The sequence below is a fragment of the Cyanistes caeruleus genome, unplaced genomic scaffold (assembly GCF_971803275.1).
Source record: "Cyanistes caeruleus unplaced genomic scaffold, bCyaCae1.hap1.1 HAP1_SCAFFOLD_76, whole genome shotgun sequence".
Taxonomy (NCBI): domain Eukaryota; kingdom Metazoa; phylum Chordata; class Aves; order Passeriformes; family Paridae; genus Cyanistes; species Cyanistes caeruleus.
Genome location: NW_028255888.1, coordinates 266,249 through 288,282, shown reverse-complemented (window position 1 = coordinate 288,282; position 22,034 = coordinate 266,249). Strand labels below are relative to the sequence as shown.

General features: G+C 48.7%; 1 protein-coding gene and 1 long non-coding RNA gene across 3 annotated transcripts; both read left to right on the top strand.

The window, feature by feature from the left end:
- Window positions 1-150: 150 nt before the first annotated feature.
- LOC147646880 (uncharacterized) lies at window positions 151-6,389 on the top strand. 2 transcript variants are annotated; one of them, XM_086872774.1, is made up of 13 exons: window positions 151-413; window positions 772-843; window positions 932-1,003; window positions 1,092-1,157; window positions 1,608-1,715; window positions 2,345-2,416; window positions 2,505-2,576; window positions 2,664-2,699; window positions 3,214-3,321; window positions 3,607-3,678; window positions 4,302-4,379; window positions 5,422-5,587; window positions 6,117-6,389. In XM_086872774.1, exons 1-13 carry the CDS (start codon window positions 317-319, stop codon window positions 6,313-6,315), a joined length of 1,218 nt encoding a protein of 405 aa, XP_086728900.1. In that variant the 5' UTR covers window positions 151-316; the 3' UTR covers window positions 6,316-6,389. The 2 variants fall into 2 exon arrangements, with proteins under 2 accessions (XP_086728900.1, XP_086728899.1); XM_086872773.1 differs by having other exon boundaries at window positions 187-413; window positions 2,664-2,762.
- Window positions 6,390-10,143: 3,754 nt separating this feature from the next.
- LOC147646879 (uncharacterized) lies at window positions 10,144-12,192 on the top strand. The gene is made up of 2 exons (XR_015281756.1): window positions 10,144-10,517; window positions 11,093-12,192. It is a non-coding gene; the product is annotated as an uncharacterized LOC147646879 (long non-coding RNA).
- The last annotated feature ends 9,842 nt before the right edge of the window (window positions 12,193-22,034 follow it).

Below are 22,034 nucleotides of genomic sequence, written 5' to 3'. Positions count from 1 at the left end.
TTGATGAAGTCAAAGATTTACAATCAGTCCAGTACAGATTGGAGTACAGATGGGAGAACACTCAGGGGGTACAGCCAAGGCCATGAGGTCACAGCAGTCTCTGGGGTGACAGCAGGCTGAGGTGACAGCAGGCTCTGAGGTCACAGAGCTCCCAGAGACCCGTGGTTGCACAGCACCACAAGGATTGAGCAGTCAGTCTTTGACCACGACTGTTGTGGCAGCAGCAGCGGCGGCAGCAGCGGTGCTGACACTGGGACAGCGGTGTCAGGACAGTGGTGGCAGCAAGAGCTGCAGGACTGGCAGTGGGCAAGGCACCATGGCCTTTGCTCTGCGCCTCCTCCTCCTGCTCCTCCTGGCAGTGGCCCTGCCTGACAGGGCTGCCCAGGCTGCTCCATGGCGAGCACAGGGAGCAGGTGAGCCCAGGGCCTGGCTTCCCTTTCCTGAGACAGCACTTCCTTCTCCCTGGGAAGCATTGGGAATGGTTTTCCCCCAGGGCTTAAGGGAGGGCTTCCTCTGTGCGTGGGAGAGAGTCCCCAGAGCCCCTGGGCTGGTCCCACTGCCCCACCAGGGATGTTGCATGGGGCCTGCAAAGAAGGTGGAGAGTGACCAGAGCCAGCCCAGAGCTCTCCAGGCCCCTCTGCAGCTTTGGCCATGTCCACTGACATCTGGCTCCCTTGGCCATCCCCCGACCCCCTTGCAGTGCCCAGTTCCCTAAGGCAGAAGGGGGTCCCAGCACACCATGGAATGGTTCTGATCTGTGCTCCCTTCCAGATGAGGGTGGTAGGAAGGCTCCTCCAGCAGCTTGGCTGCATGAAGATTTTCTGCCTCTGGAGCCCCATGCAGGTATATTCTCACTGTCCTAACAAGGAATAATCATTGACAACCTGTCATGAACCAGGTGACAGAAGCTTCTGTGGCTGTTGAGTTACAGGTGTGTCTGCATCAAGGACATTTCAAGCTCCTTTTCTGGTTGCTGCACGCAAGCCCAGCTCCCATCACAGGGGTGAGTGGTGTGTCCTTGCAGATCCCACAGGCTTGAGCCCTGGTTCTGTGGGATCCATTCATCTGAAATGGAAATACTTTTTGTTAAGGTTCTCCTAGAGGGAGGAATAAACCCACAGAAGACAAGATGCTTAGTGAACTGGATAGACGCTATGGTGGGTCCATGTCCTTCAGCCTTCTCCTGAGACTCAGCAGCCGGGGGCTTTCTCTGCACATCTGGACACGCCGTTCCTGGCACAGTGGGAAGGGATCCATGGCAGCTTCACTGCCCCCTGCTGCTTTCATGGCCTGCAGGGCTGTTTCCCAGCCTGGCCTGGCTACAGCTTCTCCCCAGCCTCTGCAGGAAAGCATTTGGCATCAGCTGACAGGGAGCCCAAACTGCAGCACAGGCCATGCACAGCCAGAGATCCCTTGCAATTTCCCAGTCTTGGGGTAGATGTGGAATGGCAGCTCTTTGGAGGAGGGAGGGCCCTGTCCTGGCTCCGAAGTTTTGATGGCTTCCTGAACCTTATTCATGACTTGGACAAGTATTGCCTTTTGAAGATGCCACCTTCCTGTTGGGGAACAGCCCCACCTGATCCAGCTGTGGCTCTTCTTTTCTCCAGAGATGAACCCAAAGGCTGTGCTGAAGGCAGCGTTTCCCGGAGGAAGCAGTGGCTCATGGGCAGCCTCTGCTGCAGGAAGGGAGGCCATGCCAGGCACAGTCCCAGGAGGTAATTGCTGTGCCCCTGGGCCTGAGCCCTGCTGAGGCTTGAGCTGCCATCTCTGTTGCTTGGCTGTGTGAGCACAGTGCAGAGGAATTATCCTGAGCAGGCTCAGGGCACTCGGCTACTGAGCAGTTCTGCTGAGGTCCCTCCATGGGAGACACATCCCAAAACCTGGCAGCGGCTGTAAGGAATGTCCATGGTGGGGAAAGGGCTGAGGGGAGGGTAAAGCTCCAGTGTGCCCTGAGAGGGCCTGGCTCTGTCCCCTTGGGCTGGGGGAGCTGTCCCAGCTGAAGGACGGAGGGCAGGAGAGAGGGCAGGAGGAAGGTAGGGACATCTGTGGCACTGAATGCTGCAGTTTGGCCCAGGGCTTAATGGTTTCCTCTGTGGCAGGGAGAGCCCCTGGGCCCTGGGCTGGTGCCGCTGCCCCACCAGGGATATTGCACAGGGCCTGCAAAGAAGGTGGAGAGTGTCCAGAGCCAGCCCAGAGCTCTCCAGGCCCCTCTGCAGCTTTGGCCATGTCCACTGACATCTGGCTCCCTTGGCCATCCCCCGACCCCCTTGCAGTGCCCAGTTCCCTAAGGCAGAAGGGGGTCCCAGCACACCATGGAATGGTTCTGATCTGTGCTCCCTTCCAGATGAGGGTGGTAGGAAGGCTCCTCCAGCAGCTTGGCTGCATGAAGATTTTAAGCCTCTGGAGCCCCATGCAGGTATGTTCTCACTGTCCCAACAAGAAATAATCATTGACAACCTGTCACAAACCAGGTGACAGAAGCTTCTGTGGCTGTTGAGTTACAGGTGTGTCTGCATCAAGGACATTTCAAGCTCCTTTTCTGGTTGCTGCACGCAAGCCCAGCTCCCATCACAGGGGTGAGTGGTTTGTCCCTGCTGATCCCACAGGCTGAGCCCTGGTTCTATGGGATCCATTAATCTGAAATGGAAATACTTTCTGTTAAGGTTCTCCAAGAGGGAGGAACAAACCTACAGAGGATAGTAAGTCGCTGGAGACATCCAAACACATGGATAAGATGTTGAGTGAACTGGAGAGACGCCATAGTGAGCCCATGTCCCTCAGCCTTCTCCTGTGACTCAGCAGCCGGGGGCTTTCTCTGCACATCTGGACATGCTATGGTTGGCACAGCAGGAAGGCATCCATGTCAGCCTCGCTGTCCCACTGCTGCTTTCATGGCCTACAGGGCTGTTTCCCAGCCTGGCCTGGCTGCAGCTTCTCCCCAGTCCCTGCAGGAAGGCATTTGGCATCAGCTGACAGGGAGCCCAAACTGCAGCACAGGCCATGCACAGCCAGAGATCCCTTGCAATTTCCCGGTCTTGGGCTAGATCAGGTGTAGGGGCTGTTTGGAGGAGGGAGGGCCCTGGCCAGCCCAAATAACCTGGCCTTTCTCCTGATCCTTAACCATGACTTTAACAAATATTGCCACTTGAACATGCCACCTCCTCAACGGGGAATGGTTCCATCTGATCCAGCTGTGGCTCTTCCTTCCTTCAGAGATGAACCCAAAGGCTGTGCTGAAGGTGCCATTTCCCGGAGGAAGCAGTGGCTCATGGGCAGCCTCTGCTGCAGGAAGGGAGGCCATGCCAGGCACAGTCCCAGGAGGTAATTGCTGTGCCTCTGGGCCTGAGCCCTGCTGAGGCTTGAGATGTAAATCTCTGCTCCTTGGCAGTGCCTGCCTTTCAGGGATTTTGCACAGAGCATGGAAAAGGTGTTGAGAATGTCCAGAGCCAGTCCAGAGCTTTCCTCAGGCCCCTCTGCAGCTTTGGCCATGTCCATTGACATCTGGCTCCCATGGCCTTCCCTGACACCCTTGCAATGCCCAGTTCCCTAAGGCAGAAGGGGATCCCAGCTCACCATGGAATGGTTCTGATCTGTGCTCCCTTCTAGATTGGGATGGTGACATGGAGCATTTGGAAGTGCTGGTAAATGGCGGTTTGAAGACCTTGCCAGATGCTGGAGGCAAGTTCTCAATGTCCCTTTCCGCACAGAACAATCCGTGTCAAGGTGGCAAGAGCTCACTCATGTGCCATTTCCTTCAAGAGTCTGAAGGTTGACGGATTCTGGAAACCTTGCCCTGCTCCCTTCTGGAGCCCTGAGTGATCCCACAGCATTGCTGTCAGTGGGAGGAAGGAGCATTTAGCTGTCAATCCTCTTCCTGTGTGCAATGCCAGTGTCTCCTTCCGTGTGCTCTGTGCAGCCACAGAGAAGAGCAGAGAGGGAAGGGCTGGGCTCAGGGCTGTGCCCTGGGGCTCTGCCTTGTGTGGCTCCTTTCTGGCCCCAGGGAACCTGAGATGCTCCTGCTCCAGCTGCCAAGCCCTGGCCCTGCTTGAGGCTCAGTTCAGAGCTGCTGGCAGCTCCAGGGAGTCCTTTCTCCCCTGACTGCCATGCAAGGGGCTCCTTCCATCCCACTGTGGGCCCACTGCAGGCACGTGGTCCCCCTGCCCTTGCTACTGAGTTGAAGGCAGAGATGAGGAAGTGCCTTGGAGGGCAGCAGTCACCTGGGTGTACTCACTGCCACTCCAGCCTGAAGAAGAATCTTCAGCAGTGTCACGGGAGTTGTTCTGTCCTGACTTTCTTTGCAGATGAACCTGATGATGAAGATGATCCGGATTCCCAATCCATATCAGTTACTGAGCCTGATGATGAGGAAGATTATGAGGGTAGGTCAAGGCCTTTCCCCCTGGGAGAGCCTCCAGCTCAGAGCCCAAGGCTCGGCCACGGTGGCATCTCTGCAGGTGCCAGGACAGAGCCGTACATGGTTGTGCCCTCACCCTGCGTGATCCTCTCACTGCTCCTGTGGCTCAGTGCTGCCTGTGCAGATCAGCAGACATGACTGAAGCTTCTGTGGCTGTTGAGTTATAGGTGTGTCTGCAGGGAGGACTTTCCCAGCTCCTGAGCTAAATTCTGCCAGCAAGCCCAGCTCCCATCACTGGGGTGTGTGGTGCCTCCCTGCTGATCCCACAGGCTGACCACTGGTTCTGTGGGATCCATTCCTGGGAAATGCAAATACTTTATATAATGGTCCCCTGAGAAAGAAGAACAAACCTATAGGAGATAGTAATGTAGCAATGGGGGAACTCAAATACCTGGACATAGTCCTGAATGATCTGGAGGGATGCCATGGTGGGTCCATGTCCCTCAGCCTCCTCCTGACACTCAGCAGCCAGGGGCTTTCTCTGAACATCAGGACACGCCGTGTGCCCGGCACAGCAGGAAGGAATCCATGGCAGCCTTGCTGCCCCACTGCTGCTTTCATGGCCTGTAGGGCTGATTCCCAGCCTGGCCTGGCTGCAGCTTCTCCCCAGCCTCTGCAGGAAGGCATTTGGCATCAGGTGACAGGGAGCCCAAACTGCACCATGGGCCACGCACACCTTGAGATCCCTTGAAAATTTCCAGTCTCAGGCTAGTTCAGGTTTAGGGTCTGTTTGGAAGAGGGGTGGCCCTGGAGCATTTCCAAAACCGTGGGCACTTTCCTGATCCTTATCCATGTCTTTGACAAGTATTGCCTGGAGAAGACCAGCACAGCACAGAGAAATTGTGCCATTCGAGCTCAGGGGGTTGAGCAGTCTTGTGCCAAGGGGTGGCAAGGTGCCTGCAGGCCCCAGCTCTGGGGGAAACAGAGAACGTCCTGGCTGTATCCAGCGTGCTGCCAGCTCAGCAGTGGAGCACAGCACAGGCTCACGCTGCCCATTGCTCCCACAGATGCAGCTGGCACCACAGCACATGCTCAGAAGATCTGGGAGAGCATGAGAAGAGTTTTCTACCAGGGAACAGATGGTTTGATTAAGTTAATGGCCATTGTGGCTGGTGGAGCAGTTTTCCTGATGATGTGCTGTGCCGGAATCTGGTATTGCCAGAAGGGAAAACGGTGAGTGTTTTGCAATCTCGGCCTCAAACAGCTTCTTGAAAGGCTGCTCATAGTCAGGAAACATTCCCAGTGAGGCTGCTGTGCACTTGTGGGTAGGCCCTGGTTGCCCAAATAACTCTGCTGAGAGTTATGCTGCTGCCCAGGCCTTTCATTGGCCTCTTAATTGCTGGGCCTTGTCCTGGGGAGCCCGCTGGGGCTGCAGCCAGTGCTGGCTCCCACTCAGGCTGCCTGGCCAAGAGCAGCCCCAGGAGCAGCAGGCAGAGGCAAAGCAAGGTGGGCAGGAGAAAGAGCGGGGATGAGATTGCCCTTGAAAGGCAGAGGTGCTCTGGGGCCCGCTCCTGGTCAGGGACCCTGCCCAGAGCCATCCCCTGCTCGCTGGGGCCTGGAGGGGCAGCTGTCCAGCTGGGCCAAGCTGTGCCAGCAGCTCCAGCCATGCTGGGGAGCCTTGGCCGCTCTGGGCCCTGCTGTGCAGGAGGGTCCCTGAGTGCCAGCGGTAGCTGGGGGCCTCAGCCACCTCCTCTCTCCACAGGAGCACCTCTGCAGCTTCAGAAGAGCAGCCAAAGATTTTAGTCTCTGAGAAGCTGACCTGTTATCCTCGCTCTTCACATCTCTCCCCATCTGCTGTGCTGCGGCTGCATCCCCGTCTTGAGGGCATCCCAAGACCCACACCTCCCAAGCGAGACCCTCTGCCCCTGAGCCCCCTGGCCCTGTTCCCTGGCCAGGACTGAAATTGGGCAGCCCCTGTCCACCAGAGCAGGGGTTGGCCCATGGTTTTTTTTCAAATAAAGAGATGGAGCTGTCACCCCAGTGTCCAGCTGGTACCACCAGCAAAGCCCACACGGCACCAGCCCCAGCTGAGCTCCATGTCCAGGAGCAGCCGGGGGTGCCCACGGTGTGGGCAGGCAGGAGCCAGGCAGGGGCTGCCGTGACCAGCGGTGGGGCCCTGAGGGGCTGGGGGAACCCATGCTGAGCGTCCCTGGGCTGTGAGGGAACATTTCCTTCAGTGGCATCACCTGGGCCTGCACCTCATGAGGCACACAGGGAAAATTTGGGCTCTCTCCTAAGGTGTGCAGGGATTCCCCAGGAGGAGTGCAGTGGGGTTAAACTGAGAGGGTTTTTTACTCTTCTCAGCACAGCAAAGGGGACAGTCTTGGCCAAGGTTTTGCAGAGCTGGGAGGAAGCCTCTTGTGAGCCCTTGGGCCTGGCCTGTGGGCACAGCGGGCAGGTGGAGCCCATCCCTTGAGGCCAGTCCGGGCTGCTCGGGCCAGGCTGGGCCGGGTGAGCCGGGCCATTCTCTGGGGCACAGGAGGCACCCAGGGCTATAACTGGGGCTGTGGTTTTTCAGCTTGAAGGGAGGTTGGCTCTGTTGGTTCAGAGGGCACAGCTTAGATCCCAGTTACCTTTGTAAACCTGCTGGGGAAGTGTTGAGGGCAGAGAGTTCCAACCCTTCTCACTGGGAAGCTGGGCTGATGCTGTGGGGTTTTTTAATTTTTTGCCCTCTAAATTTGTGTCCTTGGCAGAGGATTAAGTTTGCTTGCTCTCAGTAAGCCCCTTTTCTTCTTGGTGCTGTTGTAAATGAAATTAAAATCAGACAACAAGATCTATTGAATTAACAGCAATTAAATAACAAGGGAAAAAATTATACAACTTAGTGAATTGAACACAAGGATGCAATATAATAAAATAATACTATTTAGTGGATTGAATAGAAATTTGGTATAAAAGGAAAACAATTCAGTAAAAGAGTACAATTTAGTGAATATCTTCATATATATATATATATGTGAATATAATTTGCTAGTAATTGAGTATGATTAAAGCATGAGCAAAACTGACTGGGGTATGGGCAGGGCTTCTCACCCTGCCTCACGTACCAAAACAAAGCAATTCAAACTAAACTTATATACTGTATGCTTATACATATTCATTCATGTTTCCCCTAAGTCTCCTCCTGTTTTTGATTCTTTAATTTTACATCACTATTCTTCATGGCGCAAGCCTCACTTGTTGCTAGGGGGTCTTCAGTCTCCTTTCGATGGTATTTTGGATGAAGGCTTACACTCATCCTCATTGTCCTCTGGATAACCTTACAGGTTTTGCATGTGTACTAAGTGTTATGTAAATAAGCATTGTGTTCCACTAATTAGTCTTACACTTCATAATCTTCAGGCCTATGCCTAAAGTTGTTCCAACTTTATCCATCTCAAGGTTGATTTCTTCTTGGGACACCACTTATCTCAAAACTACATCCTGTACCTTAATTTCAACACGTAACATCTGCAAAGGGGTACATCTGCCTTGTATCACCAATTCCCTTGATTGCTTCTAATAATAACTTTCCAAATAGTTACAATTTAGTTAGCACAAATCATTTCCATTTATTACGCTCCCCAAATTCCACTCCCAACATCTCCCCCGCTTCCAGCTCAGGATGGTGCCCCAATGAGACCCCTCCCGAAATCCCACCCCCAAGACACCTCCCCATCGCTGGAAAATCCCCCAAATCTCACTCCAAAATTGGGAATCCTCCCTGAGACCCCTCCCCAAATTCAGGCCTCCCCAAAATGCCCCTCCTCACTGGGATTAGGACCTCTCCCCATCAATGGAAATTCCCCCAAAAGACAAAAAATCCTCCCCAAATCCCCTTCCCAAAATCAGAACTCCACCAGGACCCCTGAATTTCCCCCCAAAACCACCAAATTTTCCCCCCCAAATCCCCAATTTTTTTCCCCAAATCCCAAATCCTCTCCCTAAAAACCCCAAAGTTCTCCCCAAAGTCCCAAACTTCCTCCCCTAACACCCAAATGTTAGAAAAAAAATCCTTAAATTCTTGCCCTAAAACCCCAAAATTCCCCCCAGGACCTTCAGAGTTTCGCCCCAAAACCCCAAATTTCCCTCTGAACCCCCAAATTTCTCCAATTCCACCTCAAATCCTGGGAGAACTCCCCAAAAAACCAGCAAGCCTTCCCAAAACCTCCACCAAAATTGCAACTCTCTCCCTAAAAATCACCAAAAATCTGAGAACATAAATTTTTTCACACCTTGGGTGGGGGGAGAAACATCAGAAATCTCAGGATTTTTCCCGTTTTTTTGGGGAGTGGGGTCTCCCTGTTTCCTGTCCCCCCAGGTGACCCCACCCCAAAATTCCTGCCCCTCGGCCCCCCAAATTAAGTGTAAATAAATAAAAAGATGAAAAAAGGAAAAAAAAAAAGGGGGGGGGGGAAGGTAAAAAAAAAAAAAGCCAGAGAAAAAATTAAAAAAATATTTTCTCACCTCAGTTTGGGGGGAAGGGGATGGAGGAAATATTGGGGGAGGGGGTGAACCTCCAGAAAAAAAAAATTGAGGGACCCCCCGTGTCCTGGGTTGATTATGATGTTAAATTGTATCCCCATTCGTCCACCTAACCCAGACACAGATTTTGTATTCTTAATATTCCATCTAAAAGTGAGTGGAAAAGAAGCACTGAGCCTGTTATCAGACTGTAATTGCTCCCCACACATCGGGAGTTTTGACTACAGCACAGACAGACAACAAGACACAGATCGCCTTGGCTTTCCAACTAGCCGGAGCAGAGAGGTCTTCCTGGACTGTTTTCTTTCCCTTTTTCTGAAACGAATCGAACCTGCTCTGGACTGGGGAGTCGGGGGAGCACCGGGAGCTTGCACCCGTGGACTACCGGGAGCCCAGCTTGGGCAGCGGCATTTTCCAGCACCAGAGGGACTGATAACAGAGCGAACACCCACAGGAAAGAGACCCTCTGAAGTTCGTCATCTCTTCTGAATGGCGAGAGGTTTTGTAATTTGACATCATTCATTCTTGTGCTGGGTAGAGTTGTGCCTGTGAAATAAACAGGATTTTTCCACTTCTCTCAGAGAAATCTCTTCCGAACCGGTTGAGGGGTGGGAGAAAAGGGCCACCTGGGTTTGCTTCCCGGGGGGAGGCCCATTGGAGGTTTTCTCCCAAATTTGCCCTAAACCAGGACAGCGGCCCTCGGCAGTTGGCGGCCTTTGGGGTGGAGCCCAGTGGCATGCGAGCGGCCTTTGGTGGCTGCTGTCGGCCGGCGGCTGGGCAGACCTGCTGTCGGCCGGCGGGCCGCCGTGTGACGCGTCGAGCGGCTCTCCCCTATCGGCCTGAGCGCCTCGCCGCCTTCGCGTCTCCCTGAGAGGGAAGGAGGGAGCCCTCAGAAGCCGGCGGCGCTCCCTCCCGCGTCTGGGCCCGAGCAGATGGCGGCCCTGCTCCCGCCTCGGTTTCTGCCCGGCTGGCTCGGTCAGCGGGGCTGCCGTCCGCCTGCAGGTTTCGGTGGGGCCGGCCGGGGGCGAGCGGGAAGGAAGCCGCCGTCGGAGCGAAAGCCTCCGAGAGAGCGCCGGCGAGAAAGCTTCCTCGGAAAGGGAGGAGACCGAGCCTCAGGCCGCCGGCGGTCCCGTCGGCCCGCTCCTCAGCCCCCGCAGGCGTTGTCGCGGTGCCGAGCGGCCGGCCGCTTGAGGAGCCGCCTGGGCCGTGGGCGGGGAGGGGCCGACGGCGGCGGCCCGAACCCAAGCCGCAGGGGGGCGGGGAAAGCCCGGAAGGCGGTGCCAAGGCAGGGTGACGTCAGAGGGCGGGGCCGCCCGGCGAGCCCCCGGAGGCGGGCCCGGGGCCAAAGACCTGCGCGGAGCGCCCAAGAGCCGGCCTGTGCAAGCGGCCGCCCGCTCGCCGCCTCTGCCGGGGATTCGAGTCGAGTCACGCCGGGGGCCGGCGGCTTCCAGCCGCGTCCCACCGCCCGCTTCCGCCTGCTTCCTTTTCCCCGCTGTCCGCCCCGAGGTGCCGCTTGCTGGCTGGTGCCGTGTCTGCTCCCCGCGGGGTGGGGACGCCCCGTTGCCGGCCTGTGCAAGCGGCCGCCCGCTCGCCGCCTCTGCCGGCGACTCGAGTCGAGTCACTATGACTCTTAACAGAGGTAAGTTTGCATTCCTAACTGGGCCTAGCCGCTGAAATCAGACCTCCTCGTGGTCCCGCTGGATACCCGCAAGGGTAACTAGCTGATTTCTGCCCCAGTGTGAGTGAGGTTGTGTTTTTCACTGCCTCCCTGCCTTTGGACTCGCCACCCAAAGTGCAGTTTCACGATTTTGCGTCGAAAAGTTATCGGCAGAAGCTCCTTAAAAGCTCCCTGCCTGAAACCGAGCCCGCGGTCAAGTTGGGCAAAGCTGACAGCGCTTGAGGGGGTGCTGTTAGTCAATATTCCCTCAATTGGACTTAGTTTTACTTTGAAACGGCACCACGGTAAAGGCTTTAAAGCTACTCCGTGTGTCCACGGCAACTCAAACTAATTTTAAAGACCGGTATATAAAATCGCCACAAAACCCAAATTTTAAACCCTCAGAATTGGGAAGGGAGGTTTGGAAAGTTTAAAACTGGAGTTCTACAGCTCGATGCATTGTGCCGAAGAATGTAATGCCCATTGTGTGGGGCGGGAGGGGCTGGAGGAATACCCTGATGTGTACTGTGATGATACAATGACTTGCTTATCTCTAGATGATAACGGGATTGATAAGAGCCAGGAAAAGACTGCCACACCCCCACCCACCCAGGAAGAAGCAGCAGTTTTATCAGAGCCAGAGGAAACCACTATTCAACCACCAAACAATGGGGAATCAGAAGACTGCCCTGTCATATCAGTTCCAGATGAGAATCCACCCTGCCCGTGCTGCGGTATTAAAACGAATAAAATGCCTGGATTAATTGAACATTTACTCAGAGCACATGGAATTAGAGAATGCAAATTTAAATGCACCAAATGTGATTTGGAAAATACAAATTTTCACAGCATTGCCTGCCACTATCCAAAATGCAAAGGTAAAATAAAAAAAACATCCCCAGGAAAATGGCCCTGCAATGTATGCCAGATGAGTTTTCAAACTAAAATTGGACTGGGACAACATAAAAGAATTGCACATCCAGCAGTCAGAAACCAGGAGAGGCTAGAAGCCATGAGACCAAAAGAAACATCAGCAAGAGGAGCCCACAAGAAATGCTGGAGTGAAGAGGAGGAAAATCTGCTAATCCAACTAATAAAACAATATGAGGGTAATAAAAACATTAATAAACTGATTGCTGAACACATCCCATCCAAAACTGCAAAACAAATCAGTGACAAGAGATGCTATCTGATGTTAAAACAACAAGCCTCAATTGGATTACAAACTAACAGAAAAACAGAAGAGCAGCCACAGGAAAAAATTCAAAAGCCATCAAAGCGTAAAGAAACCACAATAAAGCAGTTGAAAAAACACTAGGAAGATATTATCCCATCAAAGATCAGTGATGGCACCTTCATTTTGTATCAGGAAGCCTTCCAAGAAATTCTCAAAAAGAAAAATAAGAATCCCACCCACACCATTAGTGAAATAACCAAAGACTGCATGAAGGTATTTAAAGAGATGCACAGCTGGGAAAAGAACACGGCCTCGTCCGTGGGGCTGTGCCTGGCTGTGCTGCTGGAGCTCCACAGGGACGTGATCTGGGAGGCTCTGTCTGCTGTGGCCGCCTGATCCAGCAGGCATTCTCCATTTATTTCAAGACTGTTATTTTATCATTTTTCTGTAGTGTATAAATAAAAGATGTGTTCTAATAAATAGACTGCAAGACTGTTCTTTTGCTGCCCAGGGTCTGCAGGGCATAGGGGAAGAGGGGGAAAAGGGTCTTTGTGCTCAGCAAGCTGCCCAGGTATGCAGTGGTGCAGGGAAAATGGCCAGAAGCCCCTTGGCCTTTGGTGGTTCTGCTGAAGGCACAAGCCCTGTCCCAGCCTGACAGCACCATCTGTGTCCTCCTGCCCGTGTGGTGCTGGCTGGATTGCTGAGGGCTCCCAGGTGCATCTTGATCCAGCTCCATGAGCAGCCCCCAGGCTTGATTTGCCTTGTTCCTGGCAGCCGGCTGCTCTGGAGCTTCCCTGGGGCTCCAGATTGGAGCAGGTTTATCTGAGGGGGGTGAGAATGCCAGGATGTGCCAGGACCAGAGCCCTGGGGTTTCCAAGGAACAAACCATCAATCCCCTTTTCCAGGAGATCCCAACCCTCTGAATCACACTTGGGATAGAGAATAGCAGAATGGCTGGAGTGCTTAAGACCGGAATGCTGGGAAAAGACCTGATCTTTAATGAACCCCATTTCCTGATGGGAAATAATCCAGGATTTCAGTTCCTGGAACTGGAAAAAGAAGGAAATGTTTATTTGGGAGGTGCCATAGGTGCTCCTGGACAGGGGATTTCCCTAATCCATCCTTCCCTGATTGAGGAATGGAAGTTTGTGGGATGAGCCAGGATTAAGAGACCCCTCCCTCAGGTGTGTGATCCAGGATTTTTCTGCTTTTTCCCAGCCCAGGTTAGCCATGTGCAGCATTCCAGAGGGATGGAGCTATCATGTTTGTAATCCATGATTTTCCCATTTTTTCCCCAGTTGTTCCCAGTCCAGGTGAGCCATGTGCAGCCTTCCAAATGGATTGGTTCAAACCAGGAAGGATTTTATTCCCCATGGGAATAAACCTGGGCTCCAAAACACTCCCAGAATGGCAAAATCCTGATTTTAGCAGCTTTTTCCAGCTCCACATTGGAGGAACTCATGGATCTGCTGGATGATGGGTTCTCATCCCAAATAATCTGCCTGTTTGTCGAGGAACACTCTGGTGATGGTGCTGATACAAGTTGTGCTGATCCAGTCTTCTGAGAGTTTTGGGGATTTTTTTGGGGGCGGGATTTCAGGTGTCTGAGACAGCGGGGAGTGAGGCAGGAGAGAATCCAGATCCAGAAAAATACCGGATAGTGCTGGGAATGGGGAAATCGCAGTAGAAACAAGCACAAAGGAACTGGGACAAAAAGCATTTTTAAGAAGGGAAAAAAAGGATAACATTCCAACCAAATGCACTGGATGCATATGGATGCTGAAAGCAGGCAGGGAGCACAGAGCCTGTGTGAAACTAAGTCACACAGGCTTCTCTCTCTGGCCTGGGAAAGCATAAGAAGGAATCCCAACAGTTCTTGGTAAAGGACACCAATTTGCAGGTGTTAGTCAAGGGCTGGTGTTCCACTTAAGCAATGAAGGTGATGTGTACCTTTAATGAGCAATGGGAGTTTTACCTCTCAGACCTTCTCAACCATGTGTATAAAAGTAGATTAAGAATAATAAACTTTGCTCTCTTGGACAATGCAGCTAAGGGAGTCAGTGTCGTACTCCTCGCCATTCCTAATACAGTGCGAGAGAAAAGAATAACTTGGAGGTGGAATAGGAGAAATTCCAACACAACAGGTTACCAAGGCCTGGGAGGGCCCAAATTTTTCATTTTATTTGGGAATTTTTTTGGTGTTTATCAATGTTATTGCATTTTTTTTTCCAGGAAAATCCTGGTTTCTTTCTGATGGGACTTGCCTCCTGTTCTTGTAGTTCTGATTTTGCCCATCCTCATTCCCAAAAGTTTTTAGAAATTTCTGTAAAATGATGAAAATGATGATGGACTGTGGCCTTTTTTCTTTCTCCTTACTTGTGATGCTATTGCAGTGAAAAGAAGAAGAAAAAACACTGATAAGAAATGGTAAAAAAAAAGATAAAAAGATCAGCATTTTACCGTGTATCAGTGCTTGGCTATTTGTTTTAAAGCTTTTTTGGCAAATGTTCTTTTTGCTATAAAATAGAATTATATGAAGCCCTGAAGAGGTTTAAAAAATAAGAGAGAAAAAGTAAATTATAATTTAAAATTTGGCTTCTTTTTCAAAGGAGCAATCCTTTTAGACTACAAAAGTGTCGTGGTTTTAAAGCAGTAACTAAAAAATTACTAGAAAATTTACTTATTTCTTGCTATGAGATGTGAATTAGAACAAGAGCAAAACAGGCTTAAAACTTAGAAGGAATAAAGTAAGTTCATTAACAAAACTACAAGAATAAGAACACCAGAATAAACCTCCAGAAAAACCTTTTTATCCCCCACTACTTAACCATTCCCTCGTTCAAATGACAACATAGAGACAAAAATGTTTGGAACTCAGGTGTTTAAAACAGTCCCAATCCCTGAGAGTCTTTTCATCAGCCTTTGTAGAGAAACAGAAGTCTTCTTCTGCTAATCTATGGAGTTTCTCACAAGAAAACTATTTTTGTTATAGCTTTCTATTTTTCTGATGTCCAGAAATCTGTCATCATATTTTCTCCTCCCATTTCACATCACTCTGAGGTGTGTTATGGGCCATGAGTCTAGGGATGTCATTTTTAAGGATGAGTTATTCAAAGGCAAAAGTTCTCTTCATTTGTCTTTGTGAGCTTCCCTGGAAAAAAGAAATTTTCTCTTTGCCTCTCAAGGCTTCAAATCTTCAACTATTACTTCTCCCCACTCTGTTCCAGCACTTCACTGTATCACAATTCCTCCACCTTTTGCTCAAAATCTACACTTTGAACACTCCATTCCTCCCTATATACTCTGTCATGAATTAAAGGAGTTTTTTCAGAACACTATTGTCCATCTCCATAACTTTAACAGAAAAATATTTCAGCTTAATTAAAGCATCTCCTTATTCTCTACCTCTTCTGAAGCTTAACTCTTTTCTTTACTGTCTCTGATAGTTTATAAAGTCTCTTTACATGTTGTTTACTATATTTTTCTTTTTCTGGAAAAAAAGGATTAATCTGAAAGTCTCATCTGGGTGATGAAAGAGTTAAAATCTTGCCCAGGCTTTGTAGATGGTTCTGTGATCTCTGCGATGGAAGATTGTTCATGGCTGCTCTGGAGAGTGTGGTCACTGTCTCAGCCCGCCGCGGGTTCTTTTCTTTCCTTACTTGGCAGTCTCTGGTGAATTCAGTCACAGCAAAAACTGCAGCCAAGCCAGGGACCGGCCTGGCCCGGCCAGAGCCCGGGGCAAGCCCCGCAGGCCCCATCTCCCGGCCGGGAGCCGCGGCAGGCCCAGCCCAGCCCCTGCCCGGGCCGCATGGGCTGGACCGGGGACGGGAAGCCAGCTAAAGCTCAGTTACCTTTCACAGACAGGAAACAAAGAGACCAAGAAATTCCCAGGCTTAGGTCTTAAGGTGGTGTCTCACTTTTCAATGGTTAAGAACTGCTGTCAATTCTTAGAAATGACCAGCTGTTGGCTAGGAGACAAACTCCCATCAGGCTCCAGCGGTTTGAACTTCCTTAGGTGTTTCTCTTTGTTTTCTTAAATGCCAATCCATCACAGTTTGATAGACCATGCTGGATTAAATAGCATTTGTTGTTGGCCAGTTTTCCTGATTACATAGGGTCCGGTTTCAGAAATTTTTGGAGTCAATCTAATTGGTGGCTGTGTGGTAGGTATTACAACATGAACATTAAGCTCTCCCCAAGATTTGGTATTGTTTTTACCACACACAATTTTGGAGGACAATTGTACAGCTGTTAAATTCAGCCAACAATCTTGATTCCAAGTTTCACAAGATTTAACCTGGCCACGAGATCCGGCGACTTGACTGTGTACAGGCTCAGTGTGGAATCCAGTACTCAGTCTGCAGCGTATTGAAACATCATCACCTTGAGTTAACAGGAAAGAAGGGAAAACATTAGTTTTGTAATTTAGCACAAAAAGGAGTGTTCACATCATGGTATGTGATTATTACACTAAATATAGGCCTTGCTACAGCATTTGTTTTAAATCTGGAAGTTCATGGTTTATCTGATCTTCATGTCCCTCGGTATTCTTCTGTAGAGAATAAACAAAACAGAGTCTGCCACATAGGGGCAGGAGATTAAAACAATGGAATTATCCAGCACGTGTTTATCCGATGCTCTTTCCCCAAGGCATCGAAGGATACCCATGCATATTCTCCTGTAGTTCTTTTAAAAGCTTCAGCTTGGACTAACCAAGATATAATCCCCACTCTTACCAGCACAAAGCGTAGAATTTCTTGCCACTTTTCCTTTTGCCATACCTGAATCCTGTTTACTTCCCAGTCCTTTTGTTGCCAAAAAGGAAGCCACTCAGTATATCCCTTGAACATAGCATAGGAGTTAGTGTAGATACAGACAAGAGAGGTATTCTGTGCCTCACGCTGGAAAACACTCCAAACAGCTATCAGCACTGCATCCTGAGTGCTGCTTTCTTCCTCAGTAACAATTTGTTCAGCAGAGGAAAGGTGGAGGGCTACTGCCCTGCACCTCCACACCTCTCCCTCTCGTTTGGCAGAGGTATCAGTGAACCAAGAGTTTGCTGATTGTTTTTGCTCACTGTCCAGAACCTGTGAGTGGTGTTGCTTCAGCCCACTGCCCAGAATCAGTTGAGGGCAAGGTGGAGCGCTTGGTACAATGGGGCTGGAATCCTGCCACTGAGAGACCAATTTACTTAATTTTTCAAGCGGCAGGTTAACCATTAAACCCTTCAGTACCCTTTTCTTCACCCCCAAGTTCCACCAATACTGTAGACTAGAAATTTGCCTACCGTTTTCTGTTTTTATATTAGGAGGGGTTTCTTTAATTATCAAGTCAGGTTTGTCATGGCTGCTACTTAAGCTCTCAGTTTTTTGTATCACCTGATTTTTTACAGCTCCTTCTGTTATTGAGAAGATGTTAGAGTAATGTTCAATCTGTGCATACCACTTTCTCACTGAGGCCCTCTGGACCACCCCATTGGAGGGGGGAGTCCCAGTACTGACTGTCTTCATAACTTCAAAAGGGCCTTTTAATGCAATTGGTTGTTGTTGTGCAGTTTTTCCTACTTCTATGAGAGCTGGAATAACTACAAACAATCCTTTTTCCCAGGTAGTGTAACTCTTTTCAGCATCTTTATTTTTTATTACTTCCTTTTCATCTCCTCCCACGAGGATATCATCTATGGTTGTTTCGAGGAGAATTGCTGTAGGTTTCAGTGATTCTGGAAGACCACAAATTAAAGGGGTCATAATTTTAGCATTCACAGGTAGCAACATTGTTGATTCATAACCAGCATTTAATTTTCTTTCATGAATCACTTGCAAACAAGCTGCCTTATGAATATTTTCTAGAATTTGGTCTGGGGAACCAGCCAAAGCTACAGGATCTCCCCTTTCCAGGGGGTTAAGTCCCCCTGGCCAATATGCAGCTCGCTGGGTTAGGGACCATGGGTTGCGGTTATCTCCTGTTGTTAAGAAAACACCATGTCCCAAATAACCACTTGCTTCTTGTTCTGTTCATCGAATTTGATCTCCCCCTGTGAGAGACACTCGGAATACGTATTCTGTCTCTGAGTCATGAGGGAGACGCCCGTACTCCTTTTTTAACTTAGCCAATGCAGTAGCAGTGTACAGGATTTCTTTAGTGGTTATATGCAGATCAAGATCTTCATCATTGATGTAGTTATATTCTGTTTTAATCAAAGGTCTTACTTGGGAGCAACAGTTTTCACCACAATTTTTTACCAAATGTAAATCTGCTTGAGGATATATGTGATTTGTCTGAGGAGTTTCTTTTTCCAGCAACTCCTTAAAGGAGTCAGCACACTGTGAATTTTTGGCACACTCCTCACTCAGGGCAGTTTGTAAGAAATTATTTTCTTCATTTTGCAAACTTTCAACTAAATTTTGTAGGGATTGACTAATTGCATTTTCTTCCTACCTTTGTCTCATGCAAGCCTCTACAGCTGACGTAAGGCAAGCTCCCAATACAGAACAAATTATGGCTTTATTATGGCCAAATTTGAACTTTGCCTCATGTTGCAGGGAGAAAATTCTGTCAGTTACATTTTCCAGCTTGAACCAATTATTTTGAGCCCATTCTTCCCCAGCTGGAGAGGGCCTAGCATTATGTTTTGCTAACAAAACAAAATGCAGCTTTATCTTTTGCACTAGAGTTTTCAGAGTTTTCATTCATCTTTGTGTGTGAAGGGACCAATACCACTACAGGGAGTAAAGTAAAACTTAGTTACACTACGCAGCCCATGCTATGTTTCCCTTTGCTTCCCTGAATGGGTGAAGAGACCAAATCTGCTTGTGACTCTTTCAGTTTAAAATATCTGCTGGTCTCTCTGCTACACCAAGCAGTCAAAATATAAAAAAATATCAGTCCCACCTTTTGCACTCGAAGATCCCTTGTGAAATTCTGAAGACAGAGCCCTCAAATGAGTGTAGGGGTGCTTTTCACCTGGGCATGTGCAGTTTGTGAGAAATTCGAGTCGCCTCCCTTGCTTTCTAAACACTGCTCAGCAGCGTGGCAGGCTAGGGGCGGCTGAAGCAAAACGTCCTTCCCCTGATACAGACTGCACAACAACCTGCAACCACTTCTGTCTCTCAGAATCCTGTCCATGATGCCAATTTATGTCACGATCCGCAAGGTGGGATTTGTGATGTGGCTCTTTTATTTGATCGTAGAGTACAAAAGATTATCAGCAAACCAGGGACTCAAACAGCAGAACACACTTTACTGAGTGCTCATCAGCACTAATATGCGATAGAGGGAAAAGAGAAGAAAGCAAAGCACAAAGAAAGAGAGTAAGGGGATTATAGCTACCAATGTCAAAGTCCACTCCGCCATCCAACAATGCAGAATCTTCTGTCTGTTGGTGAGATCTCAAAGGAAAGTAAGTTTTGGGTTTATTTTACAATTTTTATTTTATTTTATAATATTTATAATTTTTATTATTATGTTTATATTTTATTATAGAAATAAATTTTATATTTATTATAGAATTATTTATTTTATATTATTATTATTATTAAATTATATTTTATTTTATATTTGGGTGTATTTTATAGTTTTTTACAAAGCGAGGGGCACAAGGCCAAAAACAGAGGAGATTGATGACCATTGTGATGAAACCCATTGCTCGGGGGGGGCAGATGTGTGGTACAAATCTCTTCTCGCCAGCAGGAACGAGGGCAGTGTACCATGGCAGCACAGCAAGCACACTGGCAAACAATCACTTGGCAAGCATCCACCTCAACCAGGTCAGAGCCCCTGTACCGAGTCCCTTGTGATATTCAGGGTCCTTCCTTGCAGCAGCTGTAAGACAGATGGGAGAATCTTCGGACCATCTCTTACAAAGGCTAAAGTGGAGCAGGGTTCCATGTGAACAGCAGTTGAACATGGGTCAGTTGGTCCTAAGCAACAGGAGAGCGTCGTTCCAAAAGGGCAGGCGATGGCCTTGTCATGGTTTTAAAGCAGTAACTAAAAAAATTACTTATTTCTTGCTGTGAGATATGGATTAGAACAAGGGCAAAACAGGCTTAAAACTTAAAAGGAATAAAGACAGTTTATTAACAAAGCTACAAGAATAAAACCACCAGAATAAACTTCCAGAACACTCTTTTATCCCCCACTACTTGACCATTCTCTTGTACATGTGACAACATAGAGACAAAAAACTTTAGAACTTTGGTGGTTAAAACAGTCTCGATTCCTGCTAGAGTCTTTTCATCAGTCTTTGTAGAGAAACAGAAGTCTCTTTCTGATAACCTATGGAGTTTCTCACAAGAAAACCTCTTTTGTTATAGTTTTACATTTCCCTGATGCCAGCTGCCCAGAAATCTGTCATCAGATTTCCTCTTCCCATTTCACATCACTCTGAGGTGTGTATGGGCCATGAGTCTAGGGATGTCATTTTAAGGATGAGTCATTCAAAGGCAAAAGTCTTCTTCATCTGTCTCTGTGAGCTTTCCTAGAAAACAGTTTTCTCATTGCCCCCAAGGCTTCAAAATCTTCGCTTTACTCAGTTCCAGCAACTCACTGTATCACAATTACTCTCTCTTTTGCTCAAAAATCCACACTTTGAACACTCCAAGCTTCCCAATACTCTGTCATGAATTAAAGGAGTCTTTTTAAGCTACTATTGTCTATCTCCATAGCTTTAACAGAAAGGTATTTCAGCTTGTAAAGCATCTCCTTATTCTCTCTTCCCCATTTAAAACTTAACTCTTTTCCTCACTGTTTTTAGTGGTTTTATGATGTCTTCTTCATGTTGATTGTCTCTCTCTTTCTCTGTCTTTCTGGGAAAAAGGAGTAATCTGTACGTTTTATTCAGGTAGTAAAAGAATTAAAAGCTTTAGAAAAGCTGCAGGAGTTCATGGTGTCAGGTTTCAGTCCAGCAGCAGAAACTGAAAACTAAACCAGGTTGGCCGGCTCTGCTTTCTTTTCCTCCGCCCCCGCCTTCGTCCTCTGTGGCCTTGTCCGGCCTGGAGGGCGGGGGGGGAGAGGAGGAGGCCAAGACAGAGCCTTGTTACCTTTTCAGAAGCCAGAAACAAAAGAGGACAAGAGTGCTCTGACTTTACATCTTAAGGAGGTGTTCACAGGGTGACTCTACGTTTTAATGGTCAAAACTGCTCTCAATTGTTAGAAATGACTGATAATTGGTCTGGAGGAAAGACTGCCATCAGCCACCAGCACCTTCAACTTCCTTAGCTCTCAAAACTACCATAAAGGTAAAACCACCCCATGACACTGTGACACAACCGTTGTGAATGTCCCAGTTTCCACCTCTCTGTGACAGCACAGCAGGGACAGCCCCAGTGTTCTCCTCTCTGTGACACCACAGCAGGCACAGCCCCAGTGTTCTCCTCTCTGTGACACCACAGCAGGCACAGCCCCAGTGTTCCACTCTCTTTTACGCCTGTCGTGGTTTTAAAGCATTAGTTAGAAAATCACTGTAAAACTTACTCATTTCTTGCTGTGAGATGTGGATGATGAGAAGGGCAAAAGAAGCTTAAAACCTAAAGGAATGAGTAAGTTTATTAACCAAACTACAAGGTTAAGAAAGCAGAATAAAACTTCCAGAAACCCTTTTTCCCCACCACGCTGCCATTCCTGTCTTTAATTGACAACATAGAGGAAAAAAAACCAAACCCTGGTGGTTAAAACAGTCCAAACTTTGCTATAGTCTTTTCAGCAGTCTTTGTCGAGAAAAAGAAATTCTTTTTTGTCAATCTATGGAGTTTTTCATAAGAAAACCATTTTCTCGTGGCTTCCTATTGCTCTGATGCCAGTGGCCCAGAAAACTCTGCCATCAGTCCTTTCCTCCCATTTCACACCACTCTGAGCTGTGTTCTTGGGCCATGATTCAAGGGGTGTCCTTTGAAGGATGAGATCTTCCAAGGCAAAAGTTCTCTTCATTTGTCTCTGTGACCATCTCTGGAAACAGAAATTTTTGCTTTGTCTCTTAAGAGCCACAAATCTTCAACAACTCTCACTTCTCCTTTTCTCTTCCAGCATCTCCTAGGATTACAACCACTTCACCCTTGACTCAGCTTTATCAATGAATTACTTTTGCTCAGATCTACACTTTGAAATACTCCATTCCCCCCAAAATACTCTTTCAGGAATGAAAGGAGTTTTTTCAGGACATTATTGTCCCTCTCCATAGCTTGAACAAAAGAAAACTTCAGCTTATTCAGGCATCTCCTTATTGTCTTTCCATCTGAGGGTTAATTCCTTCCCTTGCTGCCTTTGATCCTTGATGCTGTCTCTTTCCATGGTGATCCCTCTCTCTTCCCCTCTCTCTGGAAAAAGGA

Bases quoted from the DNA above. Each gene is read 5' to 3' on its own strand.
- LOC147646880 (XM_086872773.1), top strand. From the start codon at position 317: ATGGCCTTTGCTCTGCGCCTCCTCCTCCTGCTCCTCCTGGCAGTGGCC. The intron at 1,716-2,344 runs GTAATTGCTGTG...GCTCCCTTCCAG, and splicing joins GCCAGGCACAGTCCCAGGAG to ATGAGGGTGGTAGGAAGGCT. The intron at 2,577-2,663 runs GTGAGTGGTTTG...CTTTCTGTTAAG, and splicing joins GCCCAGCTCCCATCACAGGG to GTTCTCCAAGAGGGAGGAAC.